The following is a 24,341-nucleotide window of genomic DNA, read 5'->3' on the forward strand; positions in this document are numbered from 1 at the left end:
TCTTCTGCTTGGATAGTTCAATCTGGACCACTGACTTAGTCTGGCTTTAATTCCAGTTCGTCTACAATTCATAATTGAAATGTTGGATTGACATCTCCATCTCAACCAAAAATGTAAGTATAAAAATAGGACTAAATCAAATTAAACTTTAAATGCACTATAAATAAAGTTTGATTTGATTTAGTCCTAATGTTTTAATTTTTATTTTTTATTTGAGATGGAGATGTTAATTCTTATTTTGTAGACAAAGTGGAATTAAAGCCAGACTAAGTCAGTGGCACAGATGGAACTATCTAAGCAGAAGATACATCTCCTTCAGATGTTGATATTTGTTTGCATTGACAACCAAACACAATTCAATGCCACTAAATAGCATTCAATTTGAAATCAACCAGAGCTTGAAACCCTAGGCCTATTGTATTGTGCCTATTTTTAGATAAGTTTAGAAACAATAGATGTTGATGACTTTGAAAAAGCTATAAAGGCCTAAATAGTATCATTGATGATACATTACTTTTAAAGTATGGTCACATTTCATCAGTTTTGGAAAAAGTGACCAATTACCTTAAATAGAAAATGAAAGTGAAAGTCATCCTGTAAAATACTACTTGAGTAAAAGTCTAAAAGTATTTGGTTTTAAATATACTTAAGTATCAAATGTAAATGTAATTGAAAAAAATATACTTAAGTATCAAAAGTTAAAGTTTTAATTTCACATTCCTTATATTAAGCAAACGAGACGGCACGGTTTCCTTGAGATAAAGAGATAAAGGTGCCCAAAGTTGACCTATTTTGCTTACCCCACCATAACATGAGACATCCATCTCTTCATCACTGGAAAAGAAAAACGTTGGAGATAAAAGCTTACAAAGAGGTTTGTGAAACAATTTAATATTTTCTGGAAACAATTTTTTTTACCTTTAAATTTCTATTTTATAAAAGCTTGTAAATTCAGATTTTTTTTTCATATCGGCAAATGCTGTAGTTTAGACCTTAATTTACATAATCCATTTTTTGAGGTGTTGTGCTGCATACCATAGGTTGAGACACAACATGCTTTTTAATTCATGACGGCATCACTTTTGGCAGAAATGCAGAAATAGGCGATGTGGAGGTAAGGTTGTGTGTTTGTTTGTGTATTTGTGTGTGGGTGTTTGTGGATGATGTGGAAGTTTGTTATGGTTTCAGGAAGTGAAGAGGCGTTCTTGAAACAATCCTGCTGGATGGTGTAAGGAGAGATCTATACCCTTCCAACCTCTCTCTCTCTCTCTCTCTCGCTCTTTTTGCCTCCCACTCCCTCTCTCCCTCGCTCTTTCTCTTTCTCTCTCTCTCTCGCTCTTTTTCCCTCCCACTCCCTCCCTCCCTCGCCCTTTCTCTCTCTCTCTCTCTCTCGCTCTTTTTCCCTCCCACTCCCTCCCTCCCTCGCCCTTTCTCTCTCTCTCTCTCTCTCTCTCTCTCCCCCTCCCTCCTCTAGTTTCTTTCTTTTCTCCTTTTCTTGTTTGTGAAAGTCTATTTTGGTAATTTTTGTGTCACAGAACCCCATTTAATTTCCTGCACACCCAGTCAGGAAGAGATGCAGTGCATGTATGTATGTATGTATGTATGTATGTATGTATGTATGTATGTATGTATGTATGTATGTATGTATGTATGTATGTATGTGTGTGTGTGTGTATGTGTGTGTGTATGTGTGTGTGTGTGTTTCTGCAGGTGGCCCAGTCAGATCCAGAGCAGGTCTAATTGCTGAGTGTGTGAGTGTTGTCTCTGATTGGGGTTAAAGACTGCATCACTGCAGGGCTGCTGGAATAATTACTGCTGCTTAACCTTTCCTCTGACACACACACACCATCAACCAAATGAATGTTTTCCTTTTCCGGTACAGCATTTATCCACTGTCTCATTTGGACACGTTCAGAAGCTGTAAGTAGGCATTCAGTACTAACATGTCTTGTTTCTTGGTGCTCAGTCGGTGTCAAGGCTTTAGGCCTAGTTCACTGTCTCCTCTGCATCGTGGCCATGGAGACTGGGTCAGGTTAGTGTTGACACACATCAGACTCATCCAGCTGAACTTCTCACTGCTGCCTGTCAGCACTGCATCTACACTCACCACAGGAGCAGCTGCTACTGCTGTCTCACTGCAGTGCGTGTGTGTGTGTGCGTGCTGACAGTGGTCCATGTGATAGAACATCTCTATGTACTGTCTCAACACATTCAGGTTGGATGATATGGAATATGGAATGGAAGCCTTATATTGAAGATATTCATTTTATTTTATTTTAGCTAATGTGTAATCTACTTTACCTGGGTCTTATGTAAGGGATGGATAATGTAAATGTGACTTGGCTGTCTGTGAGAGAACTTTAGACAGAGGTTTAGTATTTTAGCTGGCTAGGGAGAGTCTGTGAGTTTCTAGATTTGAGTGGGAGGGAGATCCAGTGTGTATAGATGTCAAGTGTGTTGAGAGCGCACTGAAGGTACGTGAGGAGTCAAACGCTGTAACGGCGTTCCTCCTCCTCTTCATCCGAAAAGGAGGAGTAGTGATTCGACCAATATGCAGCGTTGTGTGATGACATATTATTTATTTAAACAAGACACAAAACGAACTATACTTGATTAACTACAAAACAACAAACGACGTAGACGCACCTGAACATAAGAACTTACACATAACGAAGAACGCATGAAAACAGGAACAGACTACATAAACTGAAACAAACGAACAAACAAAACCGAAACAGTCCCATGTGGCGTAACATAACACTGACACAGGAGACAACCACCCACAACAAACAATGTGAAAACACCTACCTTAATATGGCTCTCAATCAGAGGAAATGAAAACCACCTGCCTCTAATTGAGAGCCATATCAGGTCACCCTTAACAAACATAGAAACACACAACATAGACTACCCACCCAAAACTCACGCCCTGACCGTCAAACACATACAAAATAACAGAAAACCGGTCAGGAACGTGACAAACGCAGGAGAGCACAAATGTCAGTGTAGCGTGTAACTTTTAATCAGGGCAAGTCCAAAACAAACACAGTCCAGTACAAATACCCAAAACCCAATGTGAACAAAGAGTTCACCCTTAAGGCGTAGAACCACAACGCACCTTACTAAAATCACTACACGCGAAAAAATACACTGAGGAAAGCCTCCACAAGCAACAAGAAAAAATAATCCCGCATAAACCTAAGCGGGGAAACAGGGTTAATATACACACAAAAATCAAAGCAAATGAAAACCAGCTGTGACAGAACCAAAGACAAAACAAACGGAAAAGGAAACATGGATTGGTGATGGCTAGTAGGTCAGCGACGCCGACCGCCGAGCCCTGCCCGAACTGAGAGAGGAGGAAGTTGTGACAAAGTGTGAGTGAGAGTCAGGCAATATGGCCGCCAGAGCTGTCAATTTTTTTACATAGGCATTGACATTTATGGATGATTATAATATGAACTAGAGGTCGACCGGTAAATCGGAATGGCCAATTAATTAGGGCCGATTTCAAGTTTTCATAACAATCGGAAATCTTTTTTTTTTTTTTTTTACACCTTTATTTAACTAGGCAAGTCAGTTAAGAACACATTCTTATTTTCAATGACGGCCTAGGAACGGTGGGTTAACTGCCTTGTTCAGGGGCAGAACGACAGATTTTTAACTTGTCAGCTCAGGGATTCAATCTTGCAACCTTACGGTTAACTAGTCCAACGCTCTAACCACCTGTCTCACGAGGAGCCTGCCTGTTACGCGAATGCTGTAAGAAGCCAAGGTAAGTTGCTAGCTAGAATTAAACTTATCTTATAAAAAACAATCAATCATAATCACTAGTTATAACTACACATGGTTGATGATATTACTAGTTTATCTAGCGTGTTCTGCGTTGCATATAATCGATGCAGTGCGCATTCGTGAAAAAGGATTGTCGTTGCTCCAACATGTACCTAACCATAAACATCAATGCCTTTCTTAAAATCAATACACAGAAGCATATATTTTTAAACCTGCATATTTAGCTAAAAAAATCCAGGTCAGCAGGCAATATTAACCAGGTGAAATTGTGTCACTTCTCTTGCGTTCATTGCCCGCAGAGTCAGGGTATATGCAACAGTTTGGGCCGCCTGGCTCATTGCGAACTAATTTGCCAGAATTTTACGTAATTATGACATAACATTGAAGGTTGTGCAATGTAACAGGGATATTTAGACTTATAGATGCCACCCGTTAGATAAAATACGTAACGGTTCCGTATTTCACTGAAAGAATAAACGTTTTGTTTTCGAGATGATAGTTTCCGGATTCGATCATATTAATGACGTAAGGCTCGTATTTCTGTGTGTTATTATTTTATAATTAAGTCTATAATTTGATAGAGCAGTCTGACTGAGCAATGGTAGGCACCAGCAGGCTCGTAAGCATTCATTCAAACAGCACTTTCGTGCGTTTTGCCAGCAGCTCTTCGCAATGCTTCAAGCATTGCGCTGTTTATGACTTCAAGCCTATCAACTCCTGAGATTAGGCTGGTGTAACCGATGTGAAATGTCTAGCTAGTTAGCGGGGTGCGCGCTATTAGCGTTTCAAACGTCACTCGCTCTGAGACTTGGAGTAGTTGTTCCCCTTGCTCTGCATGGGTAACGCTGCTTCGAGGGTGGCTGTTGTCGATGTGTTCCTGGTTCGAGCCCAGGTAGGAGCAAGGAGAGGGATGGAAGCTATACTGTTTACACTGGCAATACTAAAGTGCCTATAAGAACATACAATAGTCAAAGGTATATGAAATACACATCGTATAGAGAAAAATAGTCCTATAATTACTATAGTAACTACAACCTAAAACTTCTTACCTGTGAATATTGAAGACTCATGTTAAAAGGAACCACCAGCTTTCATATGTTCTCATGTTCTGAGCATGGAACTTAAACGTTAGCTTTCTTACATGACACATATTGCACTTTTACTTTCTTCTCCAACACTGTTTTTGCATTATTTAAACCAAATTGAACATGTGCCATTATTTATTTGATGCTAAATTGATTTTATTGATGTATTATATTAAGTTAAAATAAGTGTTCATTCAGTATTGTTGTAATTGTAATTATTACAAATACATTTTAAAAATACAATTATAAATTATTCGGCATCGGCCTTTTTTGGTCCTCCAATAATTGGTATCGGTATCGGCGTTGAAAAATCATAATCGGTCGACCTCTAATATGAACAGATTTCATTCATAGCTTGATTTGAAGTTGGTGGTTGGGGTGGGTGCTATGCAGTTTTGGGGTTGAGTTAGGGTTGGTAACAGGGGTGGGGCTTTGGCCTGGGGATGTATAGTGGTGGTATGGCTGTGGCATGCACCATGGCACGCGACACAAACAGTATGCTAGGCAGTTCTGGTTATCCTTTAACAAGAAGTTAACAGGACTTTAACCCTGACATAGATAGAGGCTTCAAACACACACACACACACACATACACGCACACACGCACACACACACTCTCCAGTGCACTTCACTTTAAACCCACTTAAACAGGAGTAGGCTTTCCATTAATCCTAAGGGAAAGGAATGCCGTGCAATTTACTGTAGAGGAAGGAACTAGAGGAGAGGGGGACAGTTAGAGGAGGAGGAAAAGAGAGCTTGTATGTGAAAATGATACTTTGTCTATGTTGGCCAGGCTCTCAGATTTACATTTAACATTTTAGTGATTTAGCAGGCGCTCTTATCCAGAGCAATTTACATGAGCAATTAGGGTTAAGTGCCTTGCTCATACTGCAGAATTATGGGTCTTCACTACAATCATATGTGTTTAAAAATGTAAACCATGCAAGTCACTGGCTGATATTCAAACCCAGTCCCATTAATGTTTAGTAAAGCATGACTGTTATAATGTGTATGATTGCGTAATATCATGCAAGTGTGTCAGGCTTCATAATATAACTCTGACAGTGTGATCATGTGAGTTTTCATTTTTTTATTTCACCTTTATTTAACCACGTAAGCTAGTTTAGAACAAGTTCTCATTTACAACTGCGACCTGGCCAAGCAGTGCGACACAAACAACAACACAGAGTTATACATGGAATAAACAATCATACAGTCAATAACACAATAGAGGAAAAAATAAAGTCTATATACAGTGTGTGCAAATGGCGTGAGGAGGTAAGGCAATAAATAGGCCATACTAGCAAACTAATTACAATTTAGCAAATTAACACTGGAGTGATAGAGGAGCAGAAGGGAATGTGCAAGTAGAAATACTGTTGTGCAAAAGAGCAGAAAAGTTAATAAAAACAGTATGGGGATGAGGTAGATAGATTGGGTGGACTATTTACAGATGGACTATGTACTGCTGCAGCGATCGGTTAGCTGCTCAGATAGTTGAAGTTTAAAGTAAGTGAGGGAAATATAAGTCTCCAGCTCAGCGAGTTTTGCAATTCGTTCCAGTCATTGGCAGCAGAGAACTGGAAAGAAAGGCAGCCAAAGGAGGTGTTGGCTTTGGGGAGGACCAGTGAAATATATCTGCTGGAGCGGGTGCTACGGGTGGGTGTTGTTATCGTGACCAGTGAGCTGAGATAAGGCGGAGCTTTATCTAGCATAGACTTATAGATGACCTGGAGCCAGTGGGTCTGGCGACGAATATATAGGGAGGGCCAGCCGACTAGAGCATACAGGTCGCAGTGGTGGGTAGTATATGGGGCTTTGGTGACAAAACAGAAGGCACTGTGATAGACTGCATCCAGTTTGCTGAGTAGAGTATTGGAAGCTATTTTGTAAATGACATCGCCGAAGTCGAGGATCGGTAGGTTAGTCAGTTTTACTAGGGTATGTTTGGCGGCGTAAGTGAAGGAGGCTTTGTTGCGAAATAGGAAGCTCATTCTAGATGTCATTTTGGATTGGAGATGTTTAATTTGAGTCTGGAAGGAGAGTTTACAGTCTAGCCAGACACCTAGGTATTTGTAGTTGTCCACATATTCTAAGTCAGAACCGTCCAGAGTAGTGATGCTAGTCGTGCGGGCGGGTGTGGGCAGCGAATGGTTGAAAAGCATGCATTTGGTTTTACTAGCGTTTAAGAGCAGTTGGAGGCCACGGAAGGACTGTTGTATGGCAATGAAGCTCGTCTGGAGGTTAGTTAACACAGTGTCCAAAGAAGGGCCAGATGTATACAGAATGGTGTCGTCTGCGTAGAGGTGGATCAGGGAATCACCCGCTGCAAGAGCGACATCGTTGCTATATACAGAGAAAAGAGTCGGCCTGAGAATTGAACCATGTGGTACCCCCATAGAGACTGCCTGAGGTCCGGACAACAGGCCCTCCGATTTGACACACTGAACTCTGTCTGAGAAGTAGTTGGTGAACCAGGCGAGGCAGTCGTTTGAGAAACCAAGGCTGTTGAGTCAGCCGATAAGAATACGGTGATTGACAGAGTCGAAAGCCTTGGCCAGGTCGATGAAGACCACTGCACAGTATTGTCTTTTATCAATGGCGGTTATGATATCGTTTAGTACCTTGAGCGTGGCTGAGGTGCACCCGTGACCAGCTCGTAAACTGGATTGCACAGCGGAGAAGGTACGGTGGGATTCGAAATGGTTGGTGATCTGTTTATTACCTTGGCTTTAGAAAGGCATGGCAGGATGGATATAGGTCTATAACAGTTTGGATCTAGAGTGTCACCACTTTTGAAGAGGGAGATGACCGTGGCAGCTTTCCAATCTTTGGGGATCTCGGTCGATGCGAAAGAGATGTTGAACAGACTGGTAATAGGGGTTGCAACAATGGCGGCGGATAATTTTAGAAAGAGATTGTCTAGCCCAGCTGATTTGTACGGGTCCAGGTTTTGCAGCTCTTTCAGAACATCTGCTGTCTGGATTTGGCTGAAGGAGACGCTGGAGAGGCTTAGGAAAGTAGCTGCGGGGGGTGTGGAGCTCTTGGCCAGGTTTTAGGTAGCCAGGAGGAAAGCATGGCCAGCCGTAGAGAAATGCTTATTGAAATTCTCGATTATCGTGGATTTATCGGTGGTGACAGTGTTACCTAGCCTCAGTGCAGTGGGCAGCTGGGAGGAGGTGCTTTTATTCTCCATGGACTTTACAGTGTCCCAAAACTTTTTTTGAGTTTGAGCTACAGGATGCAAATTTCTGTATGAAAAAGCTAGCCTTTGCTTTCCTGACTGATTGCCTGTATTGGTTCATGACTTCCCTGAAAAGTTGCATATCGCAGCTGGGACTATTCGATGCTAGTGCATTCCGCCACAGGATGTTTTTGTGCTGGTCAAGGGCAGTCAGGTCTGGAGTGAACCAAGGGCTCATAGTTATACATTTTTTGAAAGGGGCATGCTTATTTAAGATGGTGATGAAATTACTTTTAAAGAATGACCAGGCATCCTCTACTGACGTCATGAGGTCAAAATCCTTCCAGGATACCCGGGCCAGGTCGATTAGAAAGGCCTGCTTGCAGAAGTGTTTCAGGGAGCATTTGACAGTGATGAGGGGTGGTCGTTTGACCGCAGACCATAGCGGATGCAGGCAATGAGGCAGTGATTGCTGAGTTCCTGATTGAAAACAGCAGAGGTGTATTTGGAGGGAAAGTTGGTCAGGATAATATCTATGAGGGTGCCCATGTTTACGGATTTAGGGTTGTACCTGGTGGGTTCCTTGATCATTTGTGTGAGATTGAGGGCATCTAGCTTAGATTGTAGGACTGCCGGGGTGTTAAGCATACCCCAGTTTAGGTCACCTAACAGAACGAACTCTGAAGATAGATGCGGGGCAATCAATTCACATATGGTGTCCAGGGCACAGCTTGGAGCTGAGGGGGGTCTATAACAGGCGGAAAAAGTGAGAGACTTATTTCTGGAGAGATTCATTTTTAAAATTAGAAGCTCGAACTGTTTGGGCATAGACCTGGAAAGTATGACAGAGCTTTGCAGGCTGTCTCTGGAGTAGATTGCAACTCCTCCCCTTTGGCAGTTCCAGCTTGACGGAAAATGTTGTAGTTGGGTATGGACATTTTTGGTGGCCTTCCTAAGCCAGGATTCAGACACGGCAAGGACATCAGGGTTGGCGGAGTGTGCTAAAGCAGTGAGTAAAACAAACTTAGGGAGGAGGCTTCTGATGTTAACATACATGAAACCAAGCCTTTTTCGGTTACAGAAGTCAACAATTGAGATTGCCTGGGGACACGCAGGGCCTGGGTTAACCTCCACATCACCGAGGAACAGAGGAGGAGTAGGATGAGGGTACGGCTAAAGGCTATCAAAACTGGTCATCTAGTGTGTTGGGGACAAAGAATAAAAGGAGCAGATTTCTGGGCGTGGTAGAATAGATTCAGGGCATAATGTGCAGACATGGGTATGGTGGGGTGCGGGTACAGTGGAGGTAAACCCAGGCATCTGAGTGATGATAAGAGGGGTTGTATCTCAGGATGGGCTAGTTATGCTGGTTGAGGTCACCGCATGTGTGGGAGGTTGGACAAAAGAGGTATCTGAGGCATGTAGAGTGGGACTAGGGGCTCCGCAGTAAACTAAAACAATGATAACTATCCTAAACAACAGTGTACAAGGCATATTGACATTTGAGAGAGACATAAAGCGAGGCATAAAGCAATCACAGGTGTTGATTGGGAGAGCTAGATAAGACAACAACGGGTAAGACAACAACAGCTAATCAGCTAAGACAACAACAGCAGGTCAAATGGCGATGAATGGGCAGAGAGGGTCGGTTACACACAGGGCCTGAGTTCAAGGCTGGGGCCGACAGATAAACAAAGGTAAACAAAGTGGAGTACCGTGATAAATGAACAGTCCAGAAGGCATCAGCTATGTAGCCAAGTGCTCATAGGTTTCAGTGTACAGCAATAGATGGAACAGGGAAGCCGCGGGGTAGTCGTTACTACGCTAGCACGCCGGATACACAGCGGTTAAAGTTAGCGTGTCAGTTAGTGAGTGTGTCAGGCTTTGTAATATAACGCTGACAGTGTGATCATGTGAGTGTGTCTGTCATCTAGTCTCGCTTGTTTATTTGTCATTAGACACACTCTTCACTTAAGGTCACTGAAGACTATCTCACCCCTTCTCGACCCTCATCCTCTCTCTGTACCTCCTGCAGGGGACAAGGATGGCAGTAAGGTGACAACGGTGATGGCCACCCCAGGCCAAGGGCCCGACAGACCCCAAGAGGTCAGCTATACAGACACCAAGGTGATTGGGAACGGCTCCTTCGGAGTGGTCTACCAGGCCAAGCTGTGTGACTCTGGAGAGCTGCTGGCCATCAAGAAGGTTCTGCAGGACAAGAGGTTTAAGGTAAGAGAGACTGCAGGGTGCTCGCAGACACACACACGACCGCACATTTCTCTGATCTCATGAAACGATTACATCATTCTTGTCTTTTCAAAGATATCATCCTTCATTCATCTTTCAGGTGAAGTCTTTGTCTTCCATCCTTTCTTTGTAACGGATGACTTTCATTCAGAGTGGGTTCTACTATAAAGGACGACTCTATCCATTCACACTACTGTTCTCTGGTCTTTTGTGAATGGATTACAGGCGCCACACTCTGTTAGTAGAACAAAGAGAGAGACAAACACACACACTATACAGGTGTCCCTCAGTTTCCTGCCACTCTCTAGTCTAGGTCCAGTACTACAGAAACAAACTCCTTAATCTACATCTGCTCAGTAGTAGCAGTGAATGCACAGATGGCTGTGTAATGTAGCATTGTGTTTTGCGTGTGTGTGCATGTGCGTGCGCGTGTGTCAAGGTCCAGATTGTCGCCATGTTAACCCAATTTCTCCTAGGCCTGACGATACCATCACTATCTCAATGTGGGGCTGTGAATAGGACTGACTGTTGTGTTGCTGTTGTCTTTGTCAGATCACTAGCTTTGCCCTCAGAAGTCTTGGACGTATTCTCCTAATTGTTAGCTTTGGAGCAACAGATGTACTTAAGCATTTGGTTTGACTACTTTCTGATACAGAGTGCAGTGATGTGTGCTGAAACTATTGCCCGTCATAAAGCGTAATGCACTATGTAAAACTGTCCAGTGGCTTCAATACAGTGGCAACTGCATTCATATAGATCAGGGGTGTCAAATTCACCCCATGGAGTGCCTAGTGTCTTTTAGGTTTTTGTGTTTTCCTTTCAATTAAGACCTAGACAACCAGGTGACAGGAGTCCCTTACTAATTAGTGACCTTAATTCATCAATCACGTACAAGGGAGGAGCGAAAATCGTCAGACACTCGGTCCTCAGTGGAATGAGTTTGACACATGATATAGATAATATCACCATAATCTATGACCAGAAGGAATGTTGACTGAATTATTTGTTTTCTGCTATTGAACAAAAAGCATGACCAGTCCTATAAAATAAGCCCATTTGAATTCTTAAAGTTAGACTCTAACTAAATGCTAAATGTTGTTGCCACAAGCAGCACCGTGGATATTGAGATGAGCGAGATGCAAGACTTCGCTCTCACACAGTCACACACAGTATGTGCACGGGTTCGCTCTCACACAGTCACACACAGTATGTGCACGGGTTTGCTCTCACACAGTCACACACAGTATGTGCACGGGTTCGCTCTCACACAGTCACACACAGTATGTGCACGGGTTCGCTTCACACTGTTCACAGTGAGGTAGCCAGGGAAGTTTCAACGCTCTTAGTTGTTGTGGAAATTATTTTCTGCATCTACGTCATCAATGAGTCTACCTTAAAATTCTTAAATAATTCATTAAAATGCTTTTTGAAGGAAAGCCTATCATCAATCCAGATGCCTATAAGGAGGAGCACGATCAATGAGGCCACCATCCAATGTACGCATGCAGAAATTATCAGATCATTTCTTACCTTATTTGGAAAATAACATATACTTCATTTTACCTGCATTAAGTACCAATTTCAGTTCTGCAAGGCAATAGCATACACAACAGTGTCATCTGCATACAGGTGAAATATATATATTTTTAAAGATAAACCAATATTCTTAATGTAAATAGTAAAAAGAACCGGACCAAGAATCGATCCTTATGGGACCACCCTTTGTTATGTCCAGAAAACTGGATTCAACACCATCAGTAAATACACACTGCCTTCTGTCCGTTTAATCATTTTCAAACCAGTTACTTGCAGATGGGTTCTTAGGCTGCGTTTACACAGGCAGCCCAATTCTGATCTTTTTCCACTAATTGGTCTTTTGACCAATCACATCAGATGTTTTTCAGAATTGGGCAGCCTGTCTAAAATCAGCCCTAGTCAGACGTAGAGGTTTGGCTGTTCTGTTTTTCCTTTATAGCAGCCAACCCCGCTCGTTTTCTTTACTCTCTCTCCCTCACTCCCTATGTGTGGACTGTTATGAAGAATGAACTCAATGAGTGTTGAGCGCTAAGTCTCCTCACATGACTGCTGCACACACACGCAAACACATGAGAACAGTTCACACACACACCAACATCTTTGTCTCCTCTGTTTCTCTCTCTTTCTGCAGTGTGCCTCACACAAGGAGTGAGCCTTAAGCTGGGATCTTTGTGACCAGTAGGCATATGTGCACGCACGCAAGCACACACGCGCACACACACACACACACACACACACACACACACACACACACACACACACACACACACACACACACACACACACACACACACACACACACACACACACTCACTCACTCACGTCAGCAGGCTCTGTACCATAATGCAGCTGGCTAAAGTAACTGTGTGTGTGTGTTCTAATGTCAGGCGTTGGGTGGGCTCAGGCTTCTCCCAGTGTATCTTGGGATATGTCCCTCTGGACTTTTTTGAGGGATCATATTGCAGCCCAGTGGAAGAATTACAGTGTAATACCCATAGTGTGTAAGTATAGCGTGTGTGAGTGTGTGTGCATGTGCTTGTACTCTGCATAGTCAGGGCTATAAATTAAAAAGACATAACATTTAGGAACAACATAAAATTAGATATATAGCCTATATGAATTCTAGCTACTTCTGAAGCACATGTTGTGCCCTAGAAACTAATATGTAACACGGTAAATTAATTACTTTAATATAAAAACTAAAATGTTGATACAAATATCTGTCATTGAAATTAAAAAGATTTGTGGAATATTAGGTTTCTACTTTGTGGAAAAGCACAATTTTCCCATTGAGATGCATTGCATTAAAAATTGTACTCCGTCTCTTTAAGAGCAAGTTTGTGATGAGGACATGCAAGATATCTGTCATTCATTCATTGCTATGACCAGTGATTTCCTGAAGAAGCTATCCCTTTTCCTTTCTTTCTGTGCCCCCACATGTTTGGATATACTGGTAAAGTCACCAGGTTGTTAGCTAGCTAGCTAATGAGGTAACAAATATGACTGAACAAAGAGTTAAACAAATGCGCCCCGCGAATGGCCAATGACATGGTTTATGAATGTAAAAAAGTAACTAAAATAAACTTCTTCTGAATCTATTTGTTTTTCCTGTCTTGAATGAAGAAATTCTATTTTGCAATCTCACAAAATAAATGTGAAATCTTTGAGGAGAAGTTCAATCAGTGAATCAGGTCATCTCCATGGTAACCAGGGACTTTCTGCCATACATGCCTTCAAACTACCGTAAAATCCCTTAAGTATTCCCTTGCCGAAGGAAAACATTTGAGGGGCTCTCTGCAGCACCCTTAAACCATTTCCTTAGGTAAGAGGAAATGGTTCCTTAAGGTAAATCATTAAGGGAAACACTTAAGATGTTTTATGCAACCAGGCCTGATCTTTTGAACTGTTTGGGTTAGATACAAGCAGTTTTTGCTGTATTAATGTTGCAAGCACGACGCTAACGATTCTGCGCTTGGGAAACAATGGCACATCAAAGCCTAATCATTACATTAATTATAATAAAAATAAATATATATACAGTGGCATGAAAAATTATGTGAACCCTTTGGAAATACCTGGATTTCTCCATAAATTGGACATAAAATTTGATCTGATCTTCGTCTAGATCACAACAGACAAACGCAGTCTGCTTAAACTAATAACACACAAACAATTATATGTTTTCATGTCTTTGTTGAACACACCGTGTAAACACTCACAGTGCAGGGTGGGAAAAGTATGTGAACCGTTGGATTTAATATCTGGTTGACCCTCATTTGGCAGCAATAACGTCAACCTAATGTTTTCTGTGGTTGCGGATCAGACCTGCACAACGGTCTGGAGTAATTTTGGACCATTTCTTTACAAAACTGTATCAGTTCAGCAATATTCTTGGAATGTCTGGTGTGAAACGCTCGAGGTCATGCCACAGCATCTCAATCGGATTGAGGTCAAGACTCTGACTGGGTCACTCCAGAAGGCGTATTTACTTCTGTTGAAGCCATTCTGTTGTTGATTTACTTTGATGTGTTTTGGGTCGTTGTCCTGTTGCATCACTCAACTTCTGTTTAGCTTCAATTGTCGGACTGATAGCCTAACATTCTCCGCCCAATGTCTTGATAAATTTGGGAATGAATTTTACCTTCGATGATAGCAAGCTGTCCAGGCCCTGAGGCAGCAAAGCAGCCCCAAACCATGATGCTCCCTCCACCATACTTTACAGTTGGGATGAGGTTTTGATGTTGGTGTGCTGTGCCTTTTTTTCTTCCACACAGTGTTGTGTGTTCCTTCCAAACAACTTAACTGTAGTTTCATCTGTACACAGAATATTTTGCCAGTAGCGCTGTGGAACATCCAGCTGCACTTTTGCAAACTTCAGATGTTCAGCAATGTTTTTTTTGGACAGCAGTGGCCTTTTCCGTGGTGTCCTCCCATGAACACCATTCTTGTTTAGTGTTCGACGTATCGTAGACTCGTCAACAGAGATGTTAGCATGTTCCAGAGATTTCTGTAAGACTTTAGCTGACACTCTAGTATTCTTCTTAACCTCATTGAACATTCTGCACTGTGCTCTTGCAGTCATCTTTGCAGGATGGCTACTCCTAGGGAGAGTAGGTAGCAACAGTGCTGAACTTTCTCCATTTATAGACAATTTGTCTTACCGTGGACTGATGAACATCAAGGCTTTTAGAGATACTTTTGTAACCCTTTCCAGCTTTATGCAAGTGAACAATTCTGAATCTTAGGTCTTCTGAGATCTATTTTGTTCGAGGCATGGTTCACATCAGGCAATGCTTCTTGTGAATAGCAAACTAACATTTTGTGACAGTTTTTTTATAGGGCAAGGCAGCTCTAACCAACATCTCCAATCTCGCCTCAGTGATTGGACTCCACGTTAGCTGACTCCTGACTCCAATTAGCTTTTGAAGAAGTCATTAGCCAAGGGGTTCGCATACTTTTCCCAACCTACACTGTTAATTTTTAAATGATGTATTCAATATAGACAAGAAAAATACAATAATTTGTGTGTTATTAGTTTAAGCACACCATGTTTGTCTATTGTTGTGACTTAGATCATCAGATCAAATTTGATGACCAATTCATGCAGAAATCCAGGTCATTCCAAAGCGTTCACATACTTTTTCTTGCCACTGTATATACAGTACCAGTCAAAAGTTTGGACACACCTACTCATTCCCGAGTGGCGCAGCGGTCTAAGGCAATGCATCTCAGTGCTAGAGGCGTCACTACAGACCCTGGTTTGATTCCAGGCTGTATCACACCCGGCCGTGATTGGGAGTCCTATAGGGCTGCGCACAATTGGTGTCATCAAGGCAAAGCTGTCATCAAGGCAAAGCTGTCATCAAGGCAAAAGAATCTAAATTCTAAAATATACTTTGATTTGTTTAACTCTTTTTTGGTTACTACATGATTCCATATGTGTTATTTCATAGTTTTGATGACTTCACTATCATTCTACAATGTAGAAAATAGTAAAACTAAAGAAACCCCCTGGAATGAGTAGGTGTGTCCTATCTTTTGACTGGGACTGTATATATTGTCATTTGTTTTGTCTCACGGTGCTCCCAAATTCACACAAGAGCTCCATATAGCACGTTGGGGGCGATGAAACGGCGGAATGCCATTCATTTTCAATGAAGGAAGCGAAGTGGGTGGGTGGACTGTTGGGCGACGTGAGCATGGGCGAGGGAGCTTGAACAGGGCGGGACCAAAGTTAAGAAAATATTCACTTTTGTTGTGTACTCCGTGACATCGCATTGCTATTGACCAATTGAAGTTCACTATAGTTTCCAGCCCTTACTGGATTGGTTGTTGATACCTAGCACTACCTAGCCTGCTTACTAGCATCAGCATGAGGGCGACGAAAGCGTGGCTGTCTGAATTTACGCGTTAAAAGGATCTCAGCCGCTAAACTCCAGGTCGCACAGCAAAATATTTCGGCGCATAGGCCAAATTGGTCGCACTTTAGAGCCCTGTGCATTGTAGCTTTTTCTTGGTCTGATAGCTCAGAGCGTCTGCTCTTTTCCATCCCTTTCTTCCTGATTCGTGTGGAGTGTGCTCCCCTCCACCATCCTGATAGGGCCATTGTCTGTATGACACCATCCATGGTGATTGTGTCAAGATGTCACTGTGGTTTACCAGTCTTTCATTTTCTATTTTCTATTTAAGTGCTTTATTGGCATGGGAAACATATGTTTACATTGTCAGAGCAAGTGAAATAGATAATGAACAAAGTCTCTCTCTCTCTCTCTCTCTCTCTCTCTCTCTCTCTCTCTCTCTCTCTCTCTCTCTCTCTCTCTCTCTCTCTCTCTCTCTCTCTCTCTCACTCTCTCTATCGCTTTCTCTCTCTCTCACTCTCTCTATCGCTCTCTCTCTCTCTCTCACTCTCTCTATCGCTCTCTCTCTCTCTCTCTCTCTCTCTCTCTCTCTCTCTCTCTCTCCTCACCCTGTCTCTGTCCTGTTGCAGTATATGACAGGTCAGCAGTAATGACTGCAGTACTGTCTGCTGCTCTGCTCTGCTCCATATGGCACTACAATCCTCTTCTCTCCCTGGTGGTGGGAAAGAGGGCGTTGCCTTACTACAATGCATGCTGGTCTGCCGGTCTGTCTCTATGTCTTTGAGACACAGGAAACCACATTGGAGGATGGTGATGTCACTGGCAAGTTGAGGGGGTGGCTCAATGGTAGACGAGATTGAAGTAGTAGGCTAGCGTTGGCCATTTGTGTCCATGCATACAGTAATATGTTCATTTTGGTTGTTTGTAAGAATATAAGATGGTTTGTCTCTGTCAGTGTACTAACAGCTCAGCGGCCCTGTTCGTCCTTAGTGACAGGGTTATATTCAAGTCATTCCCAACCTCCACTCCCAGTCACTCTGAAATGGCTGTGTATCCTAGAAACATTAGTGGAGTTCTATTCTCAACACTCCTGGCTTTCCCGCTTTCTCTCTCTCTCTCTCCCTCTCTCTCTCTCTCTCTCCCTCTCTCTCTCTTTCTCTCTCTCTCTTTCTCTCTCTCCCTCCCTCTCTCTCTCCCTCTCTCTCTCTCCCTTTCTCCCTCTCTCTCTCTCTCTCTCTCTCTCTCTCTCTCTCTCTTTCTCTCTCTCTCTCTCTCTCTCTCTCTCTCTCTCTCTCTCTCTCTCTCTCTCTCCCTCTCTCTCTGCACTCCAGTGTGGATCAGAGCTGGGAGGGTGGGATGGAACTGTGTTTCCGTGGAGGTTCAATGACTAGGCTGGACTCAGGTCTAAAATATTGGTTGGCCTTCAGGATATTATAAACTGCCAGAGGGCTCTCTGTCTGGTCTGGACTACCTCTGTATCCTCTATCTCTCACACTACTCTACATCCAAGGAGCTGCTCTTCTACACTCTGTTTTCTAACCATTATACAACTGTTCTGCATGGAACACGTATGTTCTAACCATTTTAAAACCGTTTTGTGTTTGTGGTGCATATGTTGTAATCGCTACAGAACGCTCCATGTTCTAGTTTAACTGTTACACAACCACTGTATGGAGCGTAGAGTGGATATGGAGTGTTCATGGTCTTAAAAGAAACTGTGAGAAAGAGAAGGAGGAAGAGAGAGGCTACTGTTCCTCTGTGGGTGGCTACTCTTCCTCTGTGGGTGGCTACTTGTCCTCCTCTGTGGGTGGCTACTTTTCCTCTGTGGGTGGCTACTCTTCCTCTGTGTGTGGCTACTGTTCCTCTGTGGGTGGCTACTTTTCCTGCTCTGTGGGTGGCTAATCTTTCTCTGTGGTGGCTACTCGTACTCTGCCGCTACTTTTCCTCTGTGGGTGGCTACACTTACTCTGCCGCTACTCTTCCTCTGTGGGTGGCTACTTTTCTTCCTCTGTGGGTGGCTACTCTTCCTCTGCAGCTAATTTTCCTCTGAGTGGCAACTGTTCCTCTGTGTGTGGCTACTCTTCCTCTGTGGGTGGCTACTCTTCCTCTGTGTGTGGCTACTGTTCCTCTGTGTGTGGCTACTCTTCCTCTGTGGGTGGCTACTCTTCCTCTGTGTGTGGCTACTCTTCCTCTGTGTGTGGCTACTGTTCCTCTGTGGGTGGCTACTTGTTCTCCTCTGTGGGTGGCTACTCTTCCTCTGTGGGTGGCTACTCTTCCTCTGTGGGTGGCTACTTGTCCTCCTCTGTGTGTGGCTACTCTTCCTCTGTTTGTGGCTACCATTCCTCTGTGGGTGGCTACTCTTCCTCTGTGGGTGGCTACTCTTCCTCTGTGTGTGGCTACCCTTCCTCTGTGTGTGGCTACTCTTCCTCTGTGTGTGGCTACTGTTCCTCTATGGGTGGCTACTGTTCCTCTGTGGGTGGCTACTCTTCCTCTGTGTGTGGCTACTCTTCCTCTGTGTGTGGCTACTCTTCCTCTGTGGGTGGCTACTCTTCCTCTGTGGGTGGCTATTCTTCCTCTTGGTCTGTTTGGCTGGAGTCTTCTGTGGACTTAGAGTTCTCCAGATTGAGTGCAAATAATTATCTTACGTTATGTATGATTCTTGATATGTGTAAAATCTGTGCTGTGTCTGTCTGTAGTTGACCTGTATCTAACCTGGTTCTTTCTCTCTGCTGCTGTTTGCTGTTGACCCACCTTTGTCTTGTAGTTCTCTCATGCTGTATCCTGTTGTAACAGTAAGTAGTATTGACTGATGTCTGTCTGTCTCTCTCCCTGTCAGAACCGCGAGCTGCAGATCATGAGGAAACTGGACCACTGCAACATTGTACGCCTGCGCTACTTCTTCTACTCCAGCGGAGACAAGGTCCGTTTGCCTCCTTGTCCGTCCATCTGTCTGTCTCTGTCTGTCTGTTTCTCTGTCTGTCTGTGTCTCTCTGTCCGTCTGTATGTCTCTTTGTCTGTCTGTCTTTCTGTCCTTCTGTCTGTCACTCTCTCTGTCTGTCTGTCTTGTACAGTGCCTTCGGAAAGTATTCAAACCCCTTGACTTTTTCCACATTTTGTTACATTAAAGCCCTATTCTAAAATGGATTCAATTGTTTTTCCCCCCTCATCAATCTACACACAATACCCCATAATGACAATGCAAAAACAGGTTTTTAGACATTTTTGCTAATTTATGAAAAAAATGAACTGAAATATCATATTTACATAAGTATTCAGACCATTTACTCCGTACTTTGTTAAAGCACCTTTGGCAGTGATTACAGCCTCGAGTCTTCTTGGGTATGACGCTACAAGCTTGGCACATCTGTATTTGGGGAGTTTCACCAATTCTTCTCTGCAGCTCCTCTCAAGCTCTGTCAGGATGGAAGGGGAGCGTCACTGCACAGCTATTTTCAGGTCTCTTCAGAGATGTTAGATCGGGTAGAAATCCAGGCTCTGGCAGGGCTAATCAAGGACATTGAGAGACTTGTCCCGAAGCCACTCCTGCATTGTCTTGGCTGCGTGCTTAGGGTCATTGTCCTGTTGGAAGGTGAACCTTCGCCCCATTCTGAGGTCCTGAACGCTCTGGAGCAGGTTTTCAGCAAGGTTTTTAGGTTTTCAGCAATATCTCTGTACTTTGCTCCGTTCATCTTTGCCTCGATCCTGACTAGTCTTCCAGTCCCTTCCGCTGAAAAACATCCCCAAAGCATGATGCTGCCACCACCATGCTTCACCATAGGAATGTTGCCAGGTTTCATTCTAGACGTGACGTTGGCATTCAGACCAAAGAGTTCAATCTTGGTTTCATCAGACCAGAGAATCTTATTTCTCATGGTCAGAGAGTCTTTAGGAGCCTTTTGACAAACTCCAAGCGGGCTGTCATGTGCCTTTTACTGAGGAGTGGCTACCGTCTGGCCACTCTACCATAAAGGCCTGATTGGTGGAGTGCAGCAGAGATGGTTGTCCTTCTGGAAGGTTCTCCCATCTCCACAAAGGAACTCTAGAGCTTTGTCAGAGTGACCACCGGGTTCTTTGTCACCTCCCTGACCATGGCCCTTCTCCCCCGATTGCTCAGTTTGGCCGGGCGGCCAGCTCTAGGAAGAGTCTTGGTGGTTCTAAACTTCTTACATTTAAGAATGATGGAGGCCACTGTGTTTTTGGGGACCTTCAATACTGCAGAAATGTTTTGGTACCCTTCCCCAGATCTGTGCCTCAACACAATCCTGTCTCGGAGCTCTACGGACAATTTCTTCGACCTCATGGCTTGGTTTATGCTCTGACATGCACTGTCAACTGTGGGACCTTATATATACAGGTGTGTGCCTTTCAAAATCATGTCCAATCAATTGAATTTACCACAGGTGGACTCCAATTTAAAATACTTTTGTAAGTAAGGTTTTTCTGTTTTTATTTTTTATACATTTGCAAAAATAAAAAAACAACAGCTGTTTTTGCTTCGTCATTATGGGGTATTTTGTGTAGATTGCTGAGGATTTTCTTTATTTAATCAATTTTAGAATAAGGCTGGAACATAACAAAATGTGAAAAAAGACAAGGGGTCTGAATACTTTCCGAAGGCACTGTATGTCTGTCTTTCTCTCTCTGTCTGTATGTCTGTCTTTCCGTATCGTTGTCTGTCTCTCTCTCTCTGTCTGTATGTCTGTCTTTCCGTATCGTTGTCTGTCTCTCTCTCTCTGTCTGTATGTCTGTCTTTCCGTATCGTTGTCTGTCTCTCTCTCTCTGTCTGTATGTCTGTCTTTCCGTATCGTTGTCTGTCTCTCTCTCTCTGTCTGTATGTCTGTCTTTCCGTATCGTTGTCTATCTCTCTCTCTCTGTCTGTATGTCTGTCTTTCCGTATCGTTGTCTGTCTCTCTCTCTCTGTCTGTATGTCTGTCTTTCCGTATCGTTGTCTGTCTCTCTCTCTCTGTCTGTATGTCTGTCTTTCCGTATCGTTGTCTGTCTCTCTCTCTCTGTCTGTATGTCTGTCTTTCCGTATCGTTGTCTGTCTCTCTCTCTCTGTCTGTATGTCTGTCTTTCCGTATCGTTGTCTGTCTCTCTCTCTCTGTCTGTATGTCTGTCTTTCCGTATCGTTGTCTGTCTCTCTCTCTCTGTCTGTATGTCTGTCTTTCCGTATCGTTGTCTGTCTCTCTCTCTCTCTGTATGTCTGTCTTTCCGTATCGTTGTCTGTCTCTCTCTCTCTGTCTGTATGTCTGTCTTTCCGTATCGTTGTCTGTCTCTCTCTCTCTGTCTGTATGTCTGTCTTTCCGTATCGTTGTCTGTCTCTCTCTCTCTGTCTGTATGTCTGTCTTTCCGTATCGTTGTCTGTCTCTCTCTCTCTGTCTGTATGTCTGTCTTTCCGTATCGTTGTCTATCTCTCTCTCTCTGTCTGTATGTCTGTCTTTCCGTATCGTTGTCTGTCTCTCTCTCTCTGTCTGTATGTCTGTCTTTCCGTATCGTTGTCTGTCTCTCTCTGTCTGTATGTCTGTCTTTCCGTATCGTTGTCTGTCTCTCTCTCTCTGTCTGTATGTCTGTCTTTCCGTATCGTTGTCTGTCTCTCTCTCTCTGTCTGTATGTCTGTCTTTCCGTATCGTTGTCTGTCTCTCTCTCTCTGTCTGTATGTCTGTCTTTCCGTATCGTTGTCTGTCTCTCTCTCTCTGTCTGTATGTCTGTCTTTCCGTATCGTTGTCTGTCTCTCTCTCTGTCTGTATGTCTGTCTTTCCGTATCGTTGTCTGTCTCTCTCTCTGTCTGTATGTCTGTCTTTCCGTATCGTTGTCTGTCTCTCTCTCTCTGTCTGTATGTCTGTCTTTCCGTATCGTTGTCTGTCTCTCTCTCTCTGTCTGTATGTCTGTCTTTCCGTATCGTTGTCTGTCTCTCTCTCTCTGTCTGTATGTCTGTCTTTCCGTATCGTTGTCTATCTCTCTCTCTCTGTCTGTATGTCTGTCTTTCCGTATCGTTGTCTGTCTCTCTCTCTCTGTCTGTATGTCTGTCTTTCCGTATCGTTGTCTGTCTCTCTCTCTCTGTCTGTATGTCTGTCTTTCCGTATCGTTGTCTGTCTCTCTCTCTCTGTCTGTATGTCTGTCTTTCCGTATCGTTGTCTGTCTCTCTCTCTCTGTCTGTATGTCTGTCTTTCCGTATCGTTGTCTGTCTCTCTCTCTCTGTCTGTATGTCTGTCTTGTGTGTCTGTCTCTCTGTCCTTCTGTCTGTCTGTATCGCTGTTTGTCTGTCTGTCTTGTGTGTCTGTCTCTCTGTCCTTCTGTGTCTGTATCGCTGTCTGTCTTTCCGTATGTCTGTCTGTCTGTTTGTCTGTCTGTCTGTCTGTATGTCATGTTCCCTCTCTGAGTATTCTGAATATTCATAACACATGAATGGTTCAGTTCGTAGAATCTGTCATTCACATGCTGGCAGGAGGAGCACTGACAAATATAGACCACACTCATGTGCCCAATATGTCAAAGTGCATGTATGCAGCATGCACAGTGCCAGGTCCATGACACTGCAGTAATAGATACTCCCACTCAGGAAACCTAGTCTGGACTTGGTTTGGGATGCCCATGTGTGAGGGTGAGGGAGAGAGGTTGGGGCAGAGGGCACTGAGTAAAGGGGTTGCCTGACCAAAGGCCACTTGCTAATTTTAGGAACCACCACGTGCAAGAGGGCCTGTCGTGAGCCTCACTCTTCCCCTCTTTCTCTCATCTCTGACATCTTTTCCTCTTACCCCCTTCACTCTCTGTTCTAATTGTGGATAGCTGGCATAGTGTGATTGGTATGGGGATTATAGCTCTGCTGACACGTAGGAGGGAAAAAGACAGGCAGAGAGGGAGAGAGAGTGTGTATGCATAATACTAGTCAGGTCTGAAGATGGGTCCTGGTCAGATGGCTCATGTCTAGTGTAGAGTGCAGTGCCAGTAGTAGCAGACTAACAGTTGTGTTAGATGTTAGTAGTAGCTGTGTAAGCTGTTAACAGTTGTTAGCTTTTAGCAGCCTAGTTGCTGTGTTAGCTGTTAACAGTTGTTAGCTTTTAGCAGCCTAGGAGTTATGTTAGCTGTTAACAGTAGTGGTAGCTTTTAACAGCAGTAATGGCTCTAACCAGGAGCGTAGCACTAGCTGTAGTAATAGTGTTTGTAGTAGCAGTAGTGTTAGCTGTTAGCAGTAGCATTAGTAGTAGCAATAGTTTTAGCAGTAGCAATAGTGTTAGTAGTAGCAATAGAGTTAGCAGTAGCAATAGTGTTAGCAGTAGCATTAGTAGTAGCAATAGTTTTAGCAGTAGCAATAGTGTTAGCAGTAGCAATAGTGTTAGCAGTAGCAATAGAGTTAGCAGTAGCAATAGTGTTAGCAGTAGCATTAGTAGTAGCAATAGTTTTAGCAGTAGCAATAGTGTTAGTAGTAGCAATAGTTTTAGCAGTAGCAATAGAGTTAGCAGTAGCAATAGAGTTAGCAGTAGCAAAAGTGTTAGCAGTAGCAAAAGTGTTAGCAGTAGCAAAAGTGTTAGCAGTAGCAATAGTGTTAGCAGTAGCAATAGTGTTAGCAGTAGCAATAGTGTTAGCAGTAGCATTAGTAGTAGCAATAGTTTTAGCAGTAGCAATAGTGTTAGTAGTAGAAATAGAGTTAGCAGTAGCAAAAGTGTTAGCATTAGCAATAGTGTTAGCAGTAGCAATAGTGTTAGCAGTATCAATAGAATTATAATTATGTGGAGTTATGTAAGGTCTGGAGTCTGGACTGATTAAACACTGTTCCTGTTCACTCTTTACACACTTACACAACACACGTCAAACACAGTGCGAATTTAAGAGCTCTAGCACACAGTGGCACTGTGAGATCACGGCATGCCTCTAGGTTTGGCTAAGCCGTGTCTCGTGTACAGTTGGCAGGACTGAGAGGTGTGTGTGATCAGTGCCCAGGTACAGAGAATGGGGGAGGAGAGGTTGTGCAGACGGGTACCAGTCTGCAGCTGGCTGGCAGTGCCAATATCTTTACATGTCTTTGACAGTATACAAGGCGTATGTATTTTAACAGTGCTAGTCTTCCGAGATGATTATGTGCCCAGTGTTCAGACGTACGTTCTAGTGTGAATAAAAGCATTCTGAAATGAGTGCTAG

General features: G+C 43.4%; 1 protein-coding gene across 1 annotated transcript in view; it reads left to right on the forward strand.

The window, feature by feature from the left end:
- Positions 1 to 24,341, forward strand: part of LOC129821592 (glycogen synthase kinase-3 beta-like) — a 63,624-nt gene that overhangs the window by 26,445 nt on the left and 12,838 nt on the right. The window contains exons 2-3 of the mRNA XM_055879241.1: positions 10,100 to 10,293; positions 19,042 to 19,302. Of these exons, the coding sequence (XP_055735216.1) occupies positions 10,100 to 10,293; positions 19,042 to 19,302 (455 nt within the window). The remainder of the gene's footprint in view (positions 1 to 10,099; positions 10,294 to 19,041; positions 19,303 to 24,341) is intronic.

Source organism: Salvelinus fontinalis, chromosome 23 (assembly GCF_029448725.1).
Source record: "Salvelinus fontinalis isolate EN_2023a chromosome 23, ASM2944872v1, whole genome shotgun sequence".
NCBI lineage: Eukaryota > Metazoa > Chordata > Actinopteri > Salmoniformes > Salmonidae > Salvelinus > Salvelinus fontinalis.